At 39.7% G+C, this 17,745-nt stretch overlaps 2 protein-coding genes and 1 pseudogene across 2 annotated transcripts; 1 reads left to right on the forward strand and 2 right to left on the reverse strand.

The window, feature by feature from the left end:
- Positions 1 to 228: 228 nt before the first annotated feature.
- On the forward strand, positions 229 to 4,230 carry LOC137713254 (cyclin-dependent kinase D-3). Its single transcript, XM_068452545.2, has 8 exons — positions 229 to 580; positions 1,165 to 1,463; positions 1,561 to 1,669; positions 2,178 to 2,303; positions 2,929 to 3,164; positions 3,252 to 3,563; positions 3,713 to 3,843; positions 3,950 to 4,230. Exons 1-7 carry the CDS (start codon positions 476 to 478, stop codon positions 3,768 to 3,770), a joined length of 1,245 nt encoding a protein of 414 aa, XP_068308646.1. The 5' UTR covers positions 229 to 475; the 3' UTR covers positions 3,771 to 3,843; positions 3,950 to 4,230.
- A 1,443-nt stretch (positions 4,231 to 5,673) lies between these two features.
- LOC137712604 (putative disease resistance protein RGA3) lies at positions 5,674 to 8,620 on the reverse strand. Its single transcript, XM_068451709.2, has one exon. It carries the CDS (start codon positions 8,417 to 8,419, stop codon positions 5,798 to 5,800), a length of 2,622 nt encoding a protein of 873 aa, XP_068307810.2. The 5' UTR covers positions 8,420 to 8,620; the 3' UTR covers positions 5,674 to 5,797.
- Positions 8,621 to 9,385: 765 nt separating this feature from the next.
- On the reverse strand, positions 9,386 to 16,703 carry LOC137712426 (protein DETOXIFICATION 16-like; annotated as a pseudogene).
- Positions 16,704 to 17,745: the final 1,042 nt, after the last annotated feature.

Consider the following 17,745-nt stretch of genomic DNA (forward strand, 5'->3'; position numbering starts at 1 on the left):
AAAAGTATCAATCATTCCGTCATGACATCATCGCTTACGCACATACGGGCACTTCGAGCGGGTAGTCGGGTCTAATGGGCTACATATCAGTGGCCCAAAGAGGTTTGGATATAATCGTGGACTTCCCTCGGCCCAAGACCAAATTGTAAAATAGAGCGAGTCAAAAGTCCAAAACACCCCCAAATAATCTTCAAAATTAAAAAGTGAACCACTCCAATTAAAAGCAGAACTAAAAAAATAAAAATAAAAAGTTAAATTGGCGTTGCTTCTACACGCTCTCTGTCTCTCTCTCTCTCTCTTTGGGCTTCAACGGCTTTCTCGTCTGCGCAAATTTTTAAAACCCTAAATAATTTTCCCGAGAAAATGATTTTCCCGGAAAATTCCAAATTGTGAATGGAAGATTCACCAATAAACCTCACTTGAAAAACGTAAATTGAACAAAAATTTCAGTGAGGTGATAAGTCGGAGAGCGACAATGGCAGAGGTTGATCTGACGAAGAAAGTGGCGGATAGGTATCTGAAGCGCGAGGTTCTTGGTGAAGGTACCTATGGAGTCGTCTACAAAGCCATCGATACGAAGGTAAAAGCCCTATCAGTCGTGGAATTTTTGTCAATTTTTTGAGAATTTCTTTTGCTTTGTGTAGTCTTTCGAGTTTCTGGGTTGTGAATTTTTCGTGTTTGTGTGTGTGTGTCTGTGGAATTGGTTTTATGACTTGTTTGTTTGCTGAGAAAATTGAGCTCTGAATCTGAAAATAACTTCCCCTTTTTGGAAGGAATATGAATGTTTTTACGTGTGAGGGCAAAGTCCTGGGACATTATAGCTTCAAGTTTAATTTTTTTTTTTCTAACTTTTCGCTATATAAATGGGTTGCAATTGGTTTTGGTGTAGACGTTGAATACTTAATCGCCTTTGAAATGGAGTTCTTTAACACAATATTGCATATACTTATGTTGTAAGAAAAAAAGGAAATTGTTGTTGTGACCCATAATATGAGAATGGTTTTTCACTTTCTAAGCTCCCAAATGAGCAACTAACGAATCGGTGATTTTTTTGAAGTGGTTTAAAGTTTTCTTTTCTTTTGCTTATAACCGAATGTACCATAATAAGTTTGATGAGTGATCTCTATCGATTCTGATTTTGGTTCCAAAACATTCCTTGTGCAGACGGGACAGACAGTTGCTATTAAAAAAATTCGTCTTGGGAAGCAAAAGGAAGGGGTGAATTTCACAGCACTTAGAGAAATTAAACTGCTTAAAGAGCTGAAGGATCCAAACATTATTGAGTTGATTGAAGCATTCCCGCATAAAGGAAACTTGCATCTTGTATTTGAGTTCATGGAGACGGACCTTGAAGCTGTTATACGCGACCGGAATATATTCCTATCACCAGCTGACATAAAGTCATATCTTCAGATGACTTTAAAAGGACTTGCTGTTTGCCACAAGAAATGGGTTTTACACAGGTAGTCGTTTTGCGTCTAGAAGCGTTCTTTGTAGATCCTTATTTGGTCGTTATTATTTGTCTGAGATGTGTGCTAAACTGCTAATTGTGCTTTGCAGGGATATGAAGCCTAACAACTTGTTGATAGGATCTAACGGGCAGCTTAAACTGGCAGATTTTGGTTTAGCACGTATATTTGGGAGCCCAGATCGCAGGTTCACTCATCAGGTATGTTTCTCCTTGTCTTGATGGTATTTGAGTTAGATCTCTTAACGTATAATTCTGTGCTTTTTACTGAAAGCAAACCTACTGAAGTTCCACTGCTTGTCCTTTGCACTGTGAGTTTGGTTTAATGCCAGCATTCACTTGTCTCAGAAAGCTCCTCTCCATGGTGGTATTGGTTGTTATACTCTCCATGGGAGAGATATAAAACAAGTCTGGTGGGTATTAGAATGAAACACTTTTGAAATGGCCTTAAGAAACTAAGACTCCTATCTTAATAATTTTCCAATAGCATGTACAACCACGAGTGTATATGACCCTTTTTACCTTAAATTATTAATAGACTGCGTATCTGCTTTGGAAATTATGTTCAAATATCTGACAATTTGGCGAATTCCTTCAAAGTCTACAAAGATGGTGTTTAATTTATATACCACTAAGAAGTGCATTTCTTTCAATGATTTTCATGCTTTTAGGTTCAAGCTCTTTATAACACCTTAACACATATGAATAGGTCTTTGCCCGTTGGTATAGAGCACCTGAGTTGTTATTTGGCACCAAGCAATATGGACCTGGGGTGGATGTTTGGGCTGCAGCTTGTATATTCGCTGAACTTCTCCTACGCAGACCCTTTTTGCAGGTAAATCCATATTTCATAATCGTAATCAAACTCTTTTTATGTGGTACACCTTTCCATTAGCCAATATGTTTTTTAACATTTCCAAAATGCTAGTTTGTCCTGGTACTTCCATGTGACTCTTACTGTTGTGGGTTTTGTTTTCTGCGCGGTTTACGTGTTCATGTTTTCAAATTCTTATTACAAGTACTCGTTTCTAGCAGTGGGCAAAAAACAAAATGACTTTGTTTGATATTATTTACACCAAGAGAAAAATCCTGTATTGGGTTATATCTTTGTGAGCTCATTTTAATAGCCACCTCTAATTGCGTCTCACTTTTGAGATTTTACTTTACTACACATTTCTGTCATTTCTTCTGAATTTTTGTCCAGTTAAAATGAAGTATGGTTCTCACTAGCTAATATTTTACCGACTTCTTTAATAAATCAATTTTGAGCACCTTTGCTGAATAGCATGAATCTGCTCACTTTTTATCTGTATATCAAGTTCTAACTTGTCAGGTGATATATTGCAATGGTTTGTCATGTGTAATTCTGTTATTGCTCTGCATGGGCCGTGCATAAATGAAGTTTATACTGGGTGCACCTTTTTCTAATAATATATTGGTTTCATTTGAGTATTTAATAGGGATCAAGTGATATTGATCAACTAGGAAAGATTTTTGCGGCTTTTGGGACTCCAACACCTTCTCAGTGGCCTGATATGGTATACCTCCCTGATTATGTGGAATACCAATATGTTCCAGCACCCCCTTTGCGTTCATTGTTTCCAGTGGCTAGTGATGATGCCCTAGATTTGTTAGCGAAGATGTTTACTTATGACCCCAAAGCTAGAATATCCGTACAGCAGGCATTAGAGCACAGGTATCAGACTCTGGCTATTCAATTGGGTATCTAGACTTTTTTGTTTTCTCTTTCCATTCTGTGTGTGATCTCTGTGGTACTCCTTAGGTACTTTACATCTGCGCCTCTTCCTACATATCCAGATAAGCTTCCTAGACCTGCTCCAAAGCGGGAGTCTAAGGGTTCAGATTTTAATCCAAATGATGGTCCTACTGTGTTATCACCTCCACGAAAATCACGGAGAGTGATGCCAGAGCGTGATGGTTTTGAAGGAAATTCACACGTTGATAAGATTGATGATCGTTTCGGTGAAGCCAGACATGCTGGTGGTGAAAATACAAGCAGGAATGAACCGGTGCCAATGTCAGTTGATTTTTCTATCTTTGGAGCAAAACCTCCAAATAGACCTACAATTAATAGGTAATCCACTTTGTTTTTTGGATTCTGGATTCAGCATCGTCTCTCTTGGAATCATGGAATCACACGTTCCATGTGTATGCCAGTTTATGTGTTTGCTGTGTGACCGAGTAGAGTGCGGATTTTTTATTGTTTTCTTTACTCTTCTGCAGTGCTGACAGAACACATCTAAAGAGGAAACTAGATCTTGAATTTCAACAGCCCGAATAAGAACATTCTATGCACAGAATCATATACCGTATTTGTTTGAAAGATGTAAGATTGCGGGTCTCACATTGATGAGGTATGTTGCTAATGTTCGAAGTATGTCTTGATACGCAGTAGTCTTCGTTTCATTTTATACATCTGCTTTCAAGGTTTTCAATGGCTTTCGTTTGTTGAGATGACAGGGGGGAGATAACATTCGGTGATGTCGAAGATAATCATGATGCAGATAATTATGTTTGGAGGCGTAAAAATAATTTGATGATATTCGAAAATTTGTACCTAGCCCATGTAAGGCTAAATTTTGAGAGCTTTTTGTGTTGTGTTGCTTCATTGTTTTCGGTGTCTAATTGTTGTGGGTAATTACTGATTGGGTGCCAACATTCATACTGTTATCGAATTTACGTACGTTGTATTTTTTAAGATGAAAGACAATGTAATGGATTCACGTTGTCTTTTTTATTCATGATGGTAGGTGTGGTGTGATTGAACATTTCAGAAAAGAATTGCACCAAGACAAAAATGGATAATGACACTAATGCTTAAAAGTGCTTATATTAGAAGCACATAGTAGAATCGCTTTCAAAAAGCACTTGAAACCCTTTCAGGTCACCAGAAGCGCATAAACTTAGAAGCACTTTGATGTAGAAAAGATCAAGGGTCTCGAAAAGACAAGGGGTAGTAACCTGGGAATCGCTCAACTAGGGGGGATGAAATCACTCACGTCTCTACGTGGATAGATTCAGGGAATCACTCAATCAGGGGCAACTGATTCACTCACGTCGCTAATCTTAGATTCACTCGACACGACTAAGTCTCATACTTGATTTTAAGGAGGAGAAAACTCACTCTCTTCTTAGATTAACTTTAATTCACTAATTATGGAGCCCTTTAAATAGGAAATTACAAAGCATTGGTATACTAAATATTTAAGATTAGGATAGTTACTAGGCAATTCAATTAAAAGAGAATGTCACAAGGGTTATGAGAGATGAGAAGTCACTAAAGCCTTAAATATATTTGTTCCTCATGCATTGCATCCAAACATGTTCAAAAACGCTTTTGGAGATCTAAAAATGCTATTAGTTATTTTAAGGACACTTCTATGCAGGCTGGTCTAGCGACACTCGGGACCATTTTGTTGAAAGAGGAACTAAGTTCAAATCTCGTAGATGATAGTTGATATATGAAAAAGTAAGCAATGAATTAGGGTCTCACTTTTTATTTTATTTTATTTTTATTTTATATATATATATAAGAAAATTTTGACTGTGCGAGAGAAATTTTATTGATAACGAAGAAAAAAAGTTACAACTAGTCATCAAGGACATAAATCTAACCCATCATAATACAATAAAAAAAGATAAAAAATACAAGAAAAAAAGGGGACATAAACCTTACTCCTCTAGGATCGAAAACAATAAAAATACAAGGCAGAGGGAGGGAGGGAGTTTTTGGTTTTTTTTTTTTTTTTGGGGGGGGGGGGGGGTGGGGGTGGAGAAGGGGGGTGACATGAAACCTAACCCCTTTAAAGGCGAACTTAAAGGTCTAAATTAAGAAAGCCAACATAGTCTGAGAATAAAGTAGGATGAACCGCCAACAGAGAGGGACCATGTCATACTAAAGTTGAAGAGGGCAAACCCTTGTTAGCAAAATTGTCCTAAAACAACATTTCCTTCGCGAAATTTGTGAGAGGCATAGAAAAATTATCTTCCGAACGTGGTCCAAATAAATAGACCATTGCGTACGAAGAGGCTAGAAATGATTAAAATCAGTCGATTGGAGAACAGTAACACTATAAGAATCACTATCCAACCAAAGATAATGCTAACCAAATTTTAACCAATAATAATTGCTAATAAATCTTTAAAATAAAATAAAATTAAAAAAAAAAAAAAGAGAGAGAGAGTTGAGATAAGTCTCCCTTAATTGAATAAAATTTAATCAATTACTTAATAAAGTGACAGACCAATATTTGGACTTCGAACATTTAGTACTACAACAACAATACAAGGCAAATGAACTAGTGTTATCTAATCAACATTTGACGCGACAATCTCTCCATCAACTGTAACCTTGCTGTCATGAACGATCTTGAACCAATCTGCACCTTCTTTTCCTTTGCATCTTTCACTCAAGTTCGGGCACCCGTCGATCTTCAGCTCTCTCAATGCACCGAGGAGATGCATCCCCTCCGGCAAGCTCGACAACTGAGGGCAGTATTCGATCACTAGATGTTCCAGCAACTTGAAGGTTTGCAGCCACTCCGGCAGTTCCTTGAGGCCCTCGCACTTCTTGATACTTAAGCTCTGTAGAGTGTTTGTAGACTCTTTAAGCCAAGGGGGAAGAGCCTCTAAATGCGAGACTGAAACCGATCGAAGTTCTCGAATGCCTTCTCCCGACCTCATCAAGTCAAGATTTACGCAGTCGGAGATGGCTAAAGCCTTCAACGCTGTTAGGTTTTTCACGTCACCTGGCAATGACTCTAGACTTTGACAGTTGCTTATAACCAGCACTCGGAGGCTTGTGGGGCACCGCATCATTTCGCCGAAAGATACAAGATGACTGCAGCTGTCGACCTGTAAAAATCGAAGAGAGGTGAGGCGTTCAATTCCTTCTGGCATAACCGTCTGATTTGTTGTCAGCACCAATGTTCTGAGGTTGATCAGGTTCCCTATGTCTCTCGGCAGCTTCTTGAGTTTCTCACAATTAGTAAGTAGTAGGGTCTGCAAGTTTAGCAGCCTGCAAATGGAACCCGGAAGCTTTTGCATGCTAGGATTTTTGGACAAGTTGAGATATCTCAGGCCACTCAAGTCGCCAACAGAACCCGGCAACACCTCAAAAGTTGAACCACTAAGATCGAGCACCCGTAGGTACTTGAATCTCAGGATGCAAGATTTCAACACAGATGTGTTGGAGAATCCTACATGTCCTGGAATTGGAAATAGAATGGTCCCAACTTTCTTCAACTGAAGAAAGAACTCAGGAACTCGTTCCCCTTTCTTGGTGGGTAAGTCATCCTCTGACATTGACACATGCCGAACCCTTTTACAAGTATCGGGGTTAGGACGGAAATTTATGGAAGAGCACTCTAGTTTTGACACTGAAATAGCTAAATCATGGACGAGATTATGCATTTTAAATACTATGAAATCAATCGAATCTTCCTCTATTTCAAATAAGAATCTCGAACCTAATTGCCTGATGTAGTCTAGGCCAATCTCTTCCAACTCTTGGTCTCCTTTAGATCTTGTTGGATTAGAGGATTGCAGGAAGCCTTGTGCCATCCATAGCGAAACCAAATCTGTACTTTGGAACACATAATCTTTCGGGAACAGTGAACAAATGGCGAAACAAGGCTTCAAGTAGGGCAGCAATGCATCGTAGCTTAACTTCAGTGCAGGTAGAATGTCTTCGTTTCCCTGGTCCAATGTCCATATGTCACTGTCTCTAACTTTGGACCAAACCTGTTTCTCCCTTTTCGAATGCAGTAGGCTCCCTAGGGTGGTTACCGCTAGAGGAACCCCTCCGCATTTATCTGCAATACTTTCCGCAATCTCCATCAAGTGTTGATAGCGTTGCTCCTCACCTTTTTGACCAAATGCCCGTCTTATAAGCAAAGACTTGCAAACCTTGAGAGGAAGACCTTTTAATTGATGCACTCTCGCAGAGCTCATAACCGAAGCAACTGATTCACTGCGAGTTGTTACGATGACTTTACTCCCCTCGGCTCCAACATTTAATAGAGCTTTCATATCAAACCACTTTGCGGATGTTACTCCGACATGAGCCTTGTCCCAAACATCGTCCAACACCAACAGAAACTGCTTATCCCTCAGAGCGTCTTGCAACTTTTTCTGCATTTGGTCTAAGCTTTCATGATCACCACAGTTTTGGTTAGTTGCTGAAGTAAGAATGTCACGAACCAATCTTTTGTGATCAAAGTGGTCCGAAACACACACCCACATTCTCATGTCGAAGTTTCTGACAACCCGATGATCATTATACACCAATTTAGCAAGAGTGGTCTTGCCTATGCCTCCTAATCCGATAATGGATATAACAGAAACATGCTCGGGGGCACCACCACTTGCTTCCTTCAGGTTCAAGTTCAAGAGATGGATGATAACCTGTTTCTTATCATCCTCTCTCCCAATAACATCATGTGGTTGCACAAAAGAGTGAGTCTCCCTCTTTATGTGCACAACCTGCCACTCTCCAACTCGTTCCACAAGACGAAAACGAGATTTTTCATCTTCCATATCATCTAACCTTTCTCTAATTTCTTTGATCTTATGCCCCATATTGAAGTTAAACATGATAGGATTCCAGCGCGAAAAGAATATGCGTACCTTTCCCTTGATACTCCCGCCAGGGATCAGCATTTTCATCTGCAATTCTTGGAATGCAAACTCATCGAGCACGTCATCTATGTCGTAGCAAGCATCTTTGAGCCTTCCTAACCATTGGGTTAGAAGGGGTTCCTTCCTCTGCCTTTCCTCAGCGTCCATGATCACTAGTTTGATGTCGGAAAAGGTATTCCGAAGCCTTTTTAGCTCCTCTTCGACACCCCATGCCAAGCAAACTTCTTGGTAAGCAAAGGAAGCTAGCTCTGCCATGACACTTTCGGCAATGGTAGACACAAATTCCGCCATGATGATTCCTATTTCCGAAGGAGGAAAGAGGGTTTTAGTATGTATCAATATGTAAGTTTTGATGAATGGAAATGTACCAATTTACTTGGGATTTTATAGCAACTTGGGTTTGCATCTAGAATTGCTTCTTTCAAGTTTGCGACATAAGGATTAAAGCACTCAAAAGTATATATTCTTAATACCAAAAATGGAATGCTTTGAGTGAGAAAATAGTACAATTGATGTTCATTTCTTGTTCTTTGCTAATTCCATCCTCATTCTTTGGTAAAAACCTCAAGCAATCGTTGTTTTGATCGAATTTGGGAGATGCTATTCTTGTTCATAAACCGAAAAGAAAATGCATATTTTGAATTGTTTTAGCAAAAATGAATTCCTTGTAGGATAGGAATATATTCTTGAATTTCTTCGTAAGCAACAAAGATTTTATTCTGCCTAATTGCAGTTTACAATTTTAACTAACTTCATGATACTGTACCAAATTGGGTTTGCATCTAGAATTGCTTCTTTCAAGTTTGCGACATAAGGATTAAAGCACTCAGAAGTATATATTCTTAATACCAAAAATGGAATGCTTTGAGTGAGAATATAGTACAATTGATGTTCATTTCTTGTTCTTTGCTAATTCCATCCTCATTCTTTGGTAAAAACCGCAAGCAATCATTGTTTTGATCGAATTTGGGAGATGCTATTCTTGTTCATAAACCGAAAAGAAAACGCATATTTTGAATCGTTTTAGCAAAAATGAATTCCTTGTAGGATAGGAGTATATTCTTGAATTTCTTTGTAAGCAAGACAGATTTTATTCTGCCTAATTGCAATTTACAATTTTAACTACATGATATTGTACCAAATTGAGCCATGTATTAATCAGCTGCGTCTTCAAGCCTCAGTATCCACTGCCAGTAATGGTGATAAAGACCGTAAAACTGAGAAGTACAATTGTCAAGCATATCGTGTTGCACCACCTTTGACACTGGCAAGAATTTTCCAAGGTGTATTCGTTACAAGTTAGCACCTAGTATACGTGGAATCTATTGTCGATCGTAGTTCAGCTTCATGACACTATGTCCACATGAACTGTTGAGTTGGACACTCTTTCTGTAACTTTAATTGCCTAACCAAAACCGACAATATATTAGAAATAATCACACATGACGAAGAGGAAAAGTAAAATTTGTGTTTCGATCGATAGATTGATTGATTGACTGATAGAGAAAGAGGGAATGCGGTTCTTTCTCACAGTTTGTGCGTATGGTTACGATCAGAAGCAACAACACTTGCACAATCAGTGCACAGATGATCCCCAGCCAAAGCCCCTATTCAAAACAGTTTGACAGACAAAAGTTATATAGAAGGGAAGGAAAAGAAGAAAACCGAAAAACCCTTTTCTCTCGGTCATTTTTTTCTCTTTACCTTTCCACCAATGTGAAAGACGAAAGCCATCAAAATAGCCGAAGGAATTCCAACTAAGTAGTACGGCCCGAGATTAACATATGTTCCAATCTTCTGCCACCCACATCCTCTGGCAGTACCCGAAAGAACACACTGGAGGGCGTCTATAAAGTGGGATTTTGCAAGTATAGGCATCATGGTTACAAGATAATCAACAACTTCTGTTTCGTTGCTACAAGCGTAGCCCCAGAAGTTGCATATCATTATCAGGACCGATCCCACCATACACCCTTGGTAATGGCCATGACTAACACAACACAGACCGCTAAGCGCGCTGTTTCTGGATGCCCTGCTCCTAATTCATTGGAGACACGAGTGCTGCAAATCGTAGAAACAATACAGAGAAGTAAGCCCAAACTTTAATCTCAATGTGTCAGAAAGTATTGCCATGAAAAATGCAAGAGCTTATTGACTTTATAGTTTTAGAAGTGTCATAACATAGCTCACCTCACAGCAGAACTGAGTCCGAAAGTGAACATCCAAACCATTGCCGCTGTATTCAAACTGGAAATTGATGCATTTGATAAGTAACAACGTTAAAAGTGCAGGATATATCATAGTCTAAAACACGTAAGCTATGGAGGAATGATCATCACAGTCAAGAACTAACCTGACAGAAAGCACGGAGGTTTCCAACTCTGGGTTTGGAAGAAGACCGGATAGAAGAACGATCATTTCAAATGACCACATTTCCAAGTTGTTACAACTCATGGTCAACTGCATTAGCATCTTAGCCCCTCATATAACAGATCTTAGTAGTACACAAAATAAGGTAGGTACCAACATTGTGAAACGTAAAAAAAAATATAAATGAGTAAATTACCAAACCATGACGGCTGAAGGAACAGCGAGCCTAATGAATGTAGTAATGTTGTTGTTGCTTTTCAAAGATTTTCTTGTATATTCATTGTGAAGATTACAAGAGAGTGAAAACACTCTTATAAGGAACTACAAAGAGAAGTCACACGGGAGAAGGAAAACACAATCCCTTGGTTCCTGCCCTAGACCCGTGAGAGACAATTAAAATAAGGGCATGGGACAAGACAAGGTATGGTAAGACAAGAGTAGGGTTAAGACCATCACTTTAGCCCATAACTTAGCTAAAGTGAGGATGACAACCCATCCTTGTAATCCTTACACCATACTTTGGGAAGTAATACCAACCCCATGAATTAAGGAGTTGACAACATGTCACTAAGAAATCAACCTCAGTCATCGAAACCCTAAAACTTAGCTAAACAACAACTCCCAATACTCCCCCTCAAGCTGGATCCAGAAGGTTGATGGATCCGAGCTTGGAAAGAAGACGCTGAAACTGATGAGAGGGTAAGGGCTTTGTGAGAATGTCAGCCAGTTGTTCGGTGCTTCTGGTGTAATGAGTCTGGATTACTTGTGATTGCACCTGCTCACGAATGTAATGACAGTCAACTTCAATGTGCTTTGTTCGTTCATGGAACACAGGATTGGAGGCTATGTGCATGGCAGCTTGGTTGTCACAGAATAGAGACATAGGAAGAGTTGCAGAAAACCCTAAATCACTTAGAAGACCTTTGAGCCAGACTAATTCACATGCTGTTGAAGCCATTGCACGATACTCCGCTTCGGCACTGGATCTGGCGATGACAGTCTGTTTTTTACTCTTCCAGGTGACCAAATTTCCACCAATGAAAGTGCAGTAACCACTCGTGGATTTACGATCAATGGCATTACCTGCCCAATCTGCATCACAGTACCCCATGATGTGAGTATGATCATTTTTTGTCATGAGAATACCACGACCAACAGACCCTTTCAAATAACGTAGGATTCTCTTTATAAGATTCAAATGATCGATGGAATGAGAGTGCATGAATTGACTGACAATGCTCACTGCATATGAGATATCAGGTCTGGTGATTGTTAGGTAGATTAGCTTACCAACAAGCCTCTGATATGAACTGATGTCCGAGAGTGAAGTTCCACCCATGTTGAGTTTGAGCTTGCTATCGAGAGGAGTAGTGGCAGGCTTGGACTCACTCATGTTAGCATCCGTGAGGAGATCTATGACACATTTCCTTTGATTAAGAAATAATCCCTTGTGAGAAGATGCCATTTCAATTCCAAGGAAATATTTTAACACCCCAAGATCTTTGATAGCAAACTTTTGTTGTAGAGACTGTTTGAGTTTGAAGATTTCGACTGCATTATCACCAGTGACTATTAAATCGTCCACATAAATCAACACCACTAATGTGCCACCAGTTCCAATACGAACAAATAATGAAGAATCAGCTCCACTTCTTTTGAAACCAGCACTGTGAAGGACTGAACTTAGTTTAGCATACCAAGCTCGAGGCGATTGCTTCAGTCCATAAATGGACTTATGTAACTTACACACCATATCTGGGACCTGACTTTGAGGATGTCTAGGTGGCAATCGCATGTAAACTTCTTCTTCGAGATCACCGTGAAGAAAAGCGTTCTTTACGTCCATTTGGTACATAGACCAACCTTTATTGACAGCAACAGACAACAACACCCTTACTGAGTTCATTTTTGTAACAGGTGCGAAGGTTTCTTTATAATCCACCTCAAACGTTTGAGTGAATCCCCGAGCCACTAGCCTTGCTTTATGTCTCTCGATTGAACCATCTGCATTGAACTTGATCTTATAGATCCACTTGCACCCCACTGCCTTTTTTCCTTTTGGAAGTTTGGTGATGCTCCAGGTGTTGTGCTGGTCTAGAGCCTCGAGTTCATCTCGCATTGCTTCTTGCCACACTTCCTGGTTACTAGCCTCATGGAAACTTTGAGGCTCTCTGTGACTAGAGATGTTGTTAAGAAAGGCAACATGCGAAGGAGTTACCATGTGGTATGAAACATAACTTGACATTTGATGCTTTGGTTTGTATATATCAAAATCTTGAAACCTGGTAGGAGGCTGCCTATCTCGACGAGGATTGCGTCGAGGTTCTGGGAGAGATGGCTCATTCTTGTGTAACCTTTCAACCACTTCTTGAGAGCTTTCTTGGTTCTCACTGTCTTCATCTTGTATGAACCCATCAGGCTGAAGGTTTTGGAGACTAATCTCAGTGTTGTCGTGACTGAGCTCTTGGTGATGTAGATTCTCAGGTCCGATTCTTGGTAATGGGAACAGATCCAGAATGCCATCTCCTTGGTCTATGATGCCACTTGTTCTATTAAAAAAATAGTTAGACTCATGGAATCTAACATCTTTGGACACAATCATTTTCCTTAGTGGGGGGTTATAGCACTTATATCCCTTTTGAGTGGAAGAATAACCCAGAAAGACACATTTAGCAGACCTGGGATCCAATTTATCTCGGTATTGAGATTGAACATGCACAAAACAAATGCAACCAAACACTTTAAGGTGAGATATATCGATTTTTCTTCCTTTCAGTACCTCTAGATGAGACTTGAGTTCCAATACTCGACTAGGTAACCTGTTGATTATGTATGCTGCTGTCATAACACTTTGGGACCAGAACCTCTTTGGTACATGCATTTGCAACATTAGTGCCCTAGTTTTCTCAAGAAGATCACGGTTTTTACGTTCGGCTACCCCATTTTGTTGGGGGGGGGGGTTCCAACGCAACTCGTTTGATGCATGATGCTATGAGCACTCAAATAATGTTTCATGATATGAGACATGTATTCAGTGCCATTATCAGATCGTAAGGTCTGAATTTGAGATGAGAAATGGTTTTTTACAAGGTTATGGAAATCTTTAAAAACTTCTACAATTTCACTCTTAGATTTTAGTAGGTACAACCAGGTGACTCGAGAGAAGTCATCCACAAAAATCACAAAATACTTGTAACCATCAAAAGATTCACTAGTTGGTCCCCAAACATCGGAGTGAACTAGTTCAAAACACTTACTGGTTCTAGAAAGAGAAGATTTAGAGGATAATCTAGTGTCTTTAGACAGGTGACAAGTTTCACAGATTATATCATCCTTTCCTAACTTTGGGAATAAAGCTGACAAAATGGGAGAGGAAGGATGTGCTAAACGTTGATGCCACAACCAAGTATCACGAGTAGAGTCTAGCTTGGCTTGAAAACCCCTGGGATTGCTCTTTGATAGGTAATAGAGACCATCTAAGTAGAACCCTTCACCAATCATCCTTTTGGTGGCACAATCCTGAAAAATCACATTGTGAGGAGAGAAAATGGCTAAACAATTCAATGTGTTGGTGATCCTTCCCACAGATAGAAGTTGGAATGGAAAGGATGGAACATATAAAGCGACTGATTCTATTTCATCTGACATCAACTTGATTTTTTCTCTCCCTAAAACCTTAACTTGATTTCCATCTGCTATTGAGACTTGAGAAGGTTTGGTCAATCTTTCAAATTTTTGAGAATTAGACACATGGTTGGTCATGTGATCTGTGGCACCCGAATCTATAACCCAAAAATCATGCAACATGTTTAATTTGAGTGCAGTTTTAAAGGCTTTTATAATACCTGGCATGTTTTCTTGGGGGACCGAATTTGTGTCTGTCAAGAACCCTGTGAACTTGCCAAGCATTGCAGTCGATGTTCCTTCTTCCATGTTATAAGTACTATCTCTTTGAGCACCTCCTTTCTTGCCTTGAAGAAATGACATGAACTCATTCATGAGTTCTGTCGGATTTGCTGTGAAGTTCTTAAATGAATCTGACTTGTTGGAGATGGAGGTGGATGCATGATTTGCTTGATGTGGAGCACGATTCACCCTTTGTACACCCTTCATGAAGTCAGGCTTCAACTCTGGATGTAAAATCCAGCAAGTATCCTTAACATGGCCTGTGTTATTGCAGTGTTGACACTTTAGGTGAGGGTGCTTTCCTTTGTACCTTCTTTCATTGGTTACATATGCCTTAGATTCTGGTACATTTGGCATTGTACTCATGTTCATGACTTTCCTTCTTACTTCCTCACGTTGAATAGTTGCACACACACTAGGAAAGGAGGGTAGTTCTGTGTTCATGAGCATGTGACATCGCAGATCTTCATATGTTGAGTCGAGACTGGACAAGAGTTGGAATATCTTGTCTTCTTCTGCCCTCTTTCGTAACAGCACTGCATCAGTTGTATGAGGACGATAGGTTTCCAACTCGTTCCACATGGTCTTCATGCTTCCCAGGAGTTGCACGAACGGCTTGCCATCTTGTTGTAGATCGGAGATGTCCTTCTTTAGTTGGAAGACCCGTGCAACATTATTTTGGCTGCCATACATTTCCTTGACTGCTTCCCATAGTTGATAAGAGGATTCTGAGTAGCTGAAAATTTCAGCTAACTTTCGCTCCATGGAATTCAGGAGCCATGACATAACTAGTTGATCCTTGCTCAGCCAGGATTCATAGTTTGATGAGGAAGCCTCAGGGACTTTGATGCTTCCATTTATGAACCCTAACTTGGACCTGCCACCCAATGCCAACGATACAGCTCTTGACCATGGCAAGTAATTGAACTCGTTTAATATGACTGAGCTTAACCTTTGATTTGGATTGACATCCACTTCCTGTGTATTTACGAAGGAAACTTCCGGGGAACTATCAGCCGTTGAAGCTGCCGGATTTTCTTGAGACATTTTTGAGAGTGAAAACTAAGGAAAGCAGTATAGCAGGAGCAGATTATAGTTCCTGCTCTGATACCATGTTGCTTTTCAAAGATTTTCTTGTATATTCATTGTGAAGATTACAAGAGAGTGAAAACACTCTTATAAGGAACTACAAAAAGAAGTCACACGGGAGAAGGAAAACACAATCCCTTGGTTCCTGCCCTAGACCCGTGAGAGACAATTAAAATAAGGGCATGGGACAAGACAAGGTATGGTAAGACAAGAGTAGGGTTAAGACCATCACTTTAGCCCATAACTTAGCTAAAGTGAGGATGACAACCCATCCTTGTAATCCTTACACCATACTTTGGGAAGTAATACCAACCCCATGAATTAAGGAGTTGACAACATGTCACTAAGAAATCAACCTCAGTCACCGAAACCCTAAAACTTAGCTAAACAACAACTGCCAATAGTTGTGAAAGGCCTCATTCGAAAAGCCTGTCCAAGTTTTTGCACATGACGAAGAGAACTTGACATAAAGAGCCAATAATAACACATTTATCCAAAAGGAGATTGAATATGCCAGGGCAGCTCCCCTACCTCCAAGTCCGGATTTAAACACGAGAACCCAACAGAGTGGGATGTGAAGTAAAGCTGAAACCGTAGAGCTCAGCATCATCGGGAACACGATGTTTTGAGTTTGTAAGAATCTCACGAGGCACTAAAGGAGTCCGTATGCGAAAAGGGAAGGGATCGTGAATCCTGCAAATTCCCCAGTATCTGCTGCAACGGCAGCATTTTGGCCTAGAGCTATTAGTGACACGCCCCAACCCCGATATCCCCAAATATTAGGGTAGGCACATGTTGACCGACATCCAAGGGTGACGAAACCATTTTAAACATGCAAATAGATAAAATATGTAATTAGAAAGAGATACACCAATGCAGAATTGTGTTTAGAGCGTATAACTAATCAAGAATAATGTAAAAGAATTATTATAGAAAGGTACGAACTAAGGAATGAGACCTATACAGAGGAGGCTCGATAATGCTTAAGCGGAAGTGCCCTGACTCCAGGATCGTGTGCCTCGATTCTAACTTTGAGGGGGCACAAAAATAGAAAGGTGAGTGGACCAAAGTTTATAATAATAATACTAATAAGAAAACCATTTTCTTTCTGAACATACTAACTCCCTGTTTTGAAAACATATATAATACTGCATATAGTAAGTTTTCTGAAAACTCTAGCATGCCATGAAATCATTTGTAAAACAAGTATGAGTAAACCTATGCTCAATAACGATGCTATCATCGTCCGAAGGCAAATCCATAAATCTGAACAGTACCGTACTCTCTAGGGGTATCATAGTCGCCCAAAGGTAGTACCTGTCAGTCATCCGAAGGTGAAGCTGTATAACATGTCCATCACCCGAAGGTGAAGCTGTATAACTTGTCCATCACCCGAAAGTGAAGCTGAATAATATAGCATAACATACAAACCGACCCGAAAGTGAAGCTGAATAATATAGCATAACATACACACCGACACTAGTTGTGACTAGTGAAACTGTCCGACACTAGTTTCGCCAATGAAGCTGGGGGTATAAATATCTCACTACTCCTTCACTATGTCCTATGACCATAGACATCATACTCGTGTTGTGTGTATGTGTTGTATGATAACTCATTAGCACTGAAAATATAACTGAAAACTCGTATATTAAAACACTGAAGCTCAAAGGCTTAAAACCTCATCTCATAAACCACGATAATGCATATTCATAAAACCCAAGTATTTCATATATGAAAACATCCAATGATTCATAACCTTTTGTGAAACATAATTTTGATAAATCACAAATATTACGTGAAAGCTATTTAAATAATCATAAGTATGGAAATCTGTAAAGCATATTATAAATCATGCTCCACATCCATGAAATATGCAATGCATGTAAGCCTAATATTTTATAAAAAACATGCAAGTTTAGAAGGGGTCCACTCACAAATATTTTGTTGCTTGGGATCCGCTCTAGCTAGCGAGGATGAAGTCATTTCCCACCGATGCACCTAACCCCAGTTTGAGACCATTTAGTAAAATTCTACCTAAACGATAGAATTTGGGAAAACGGATAGGGAATTCGGATTTAGCACGTCGTAAAATCTAAGGAGGGACCTCTGGTTCCCCCCCATGAGCCACCACAGGACGGCGGTTTCCGATGACGAAAACCCAGTTTTCCGACCAACTCCAAAAATTACCAAATTTTACAGGAATGTAGAGCTCATCAAGGAAAAGAACTTTCATACCTAAACCAAAGTCC

This window comes from Pyrus communis, chromosome 14 (assembly GCF_041283825.1).
Source record: "Pyrus communis isolate YQ-2024b chromosome 14, ASM4128382v1, whole genome shotgun sequence".
Lineage (NCBI taxonomy): Eukaryota > Viridiplantae > Streptophyta > Magnoliopsida > Rosales > Rosaceae > Pyrus > Pyrus communis.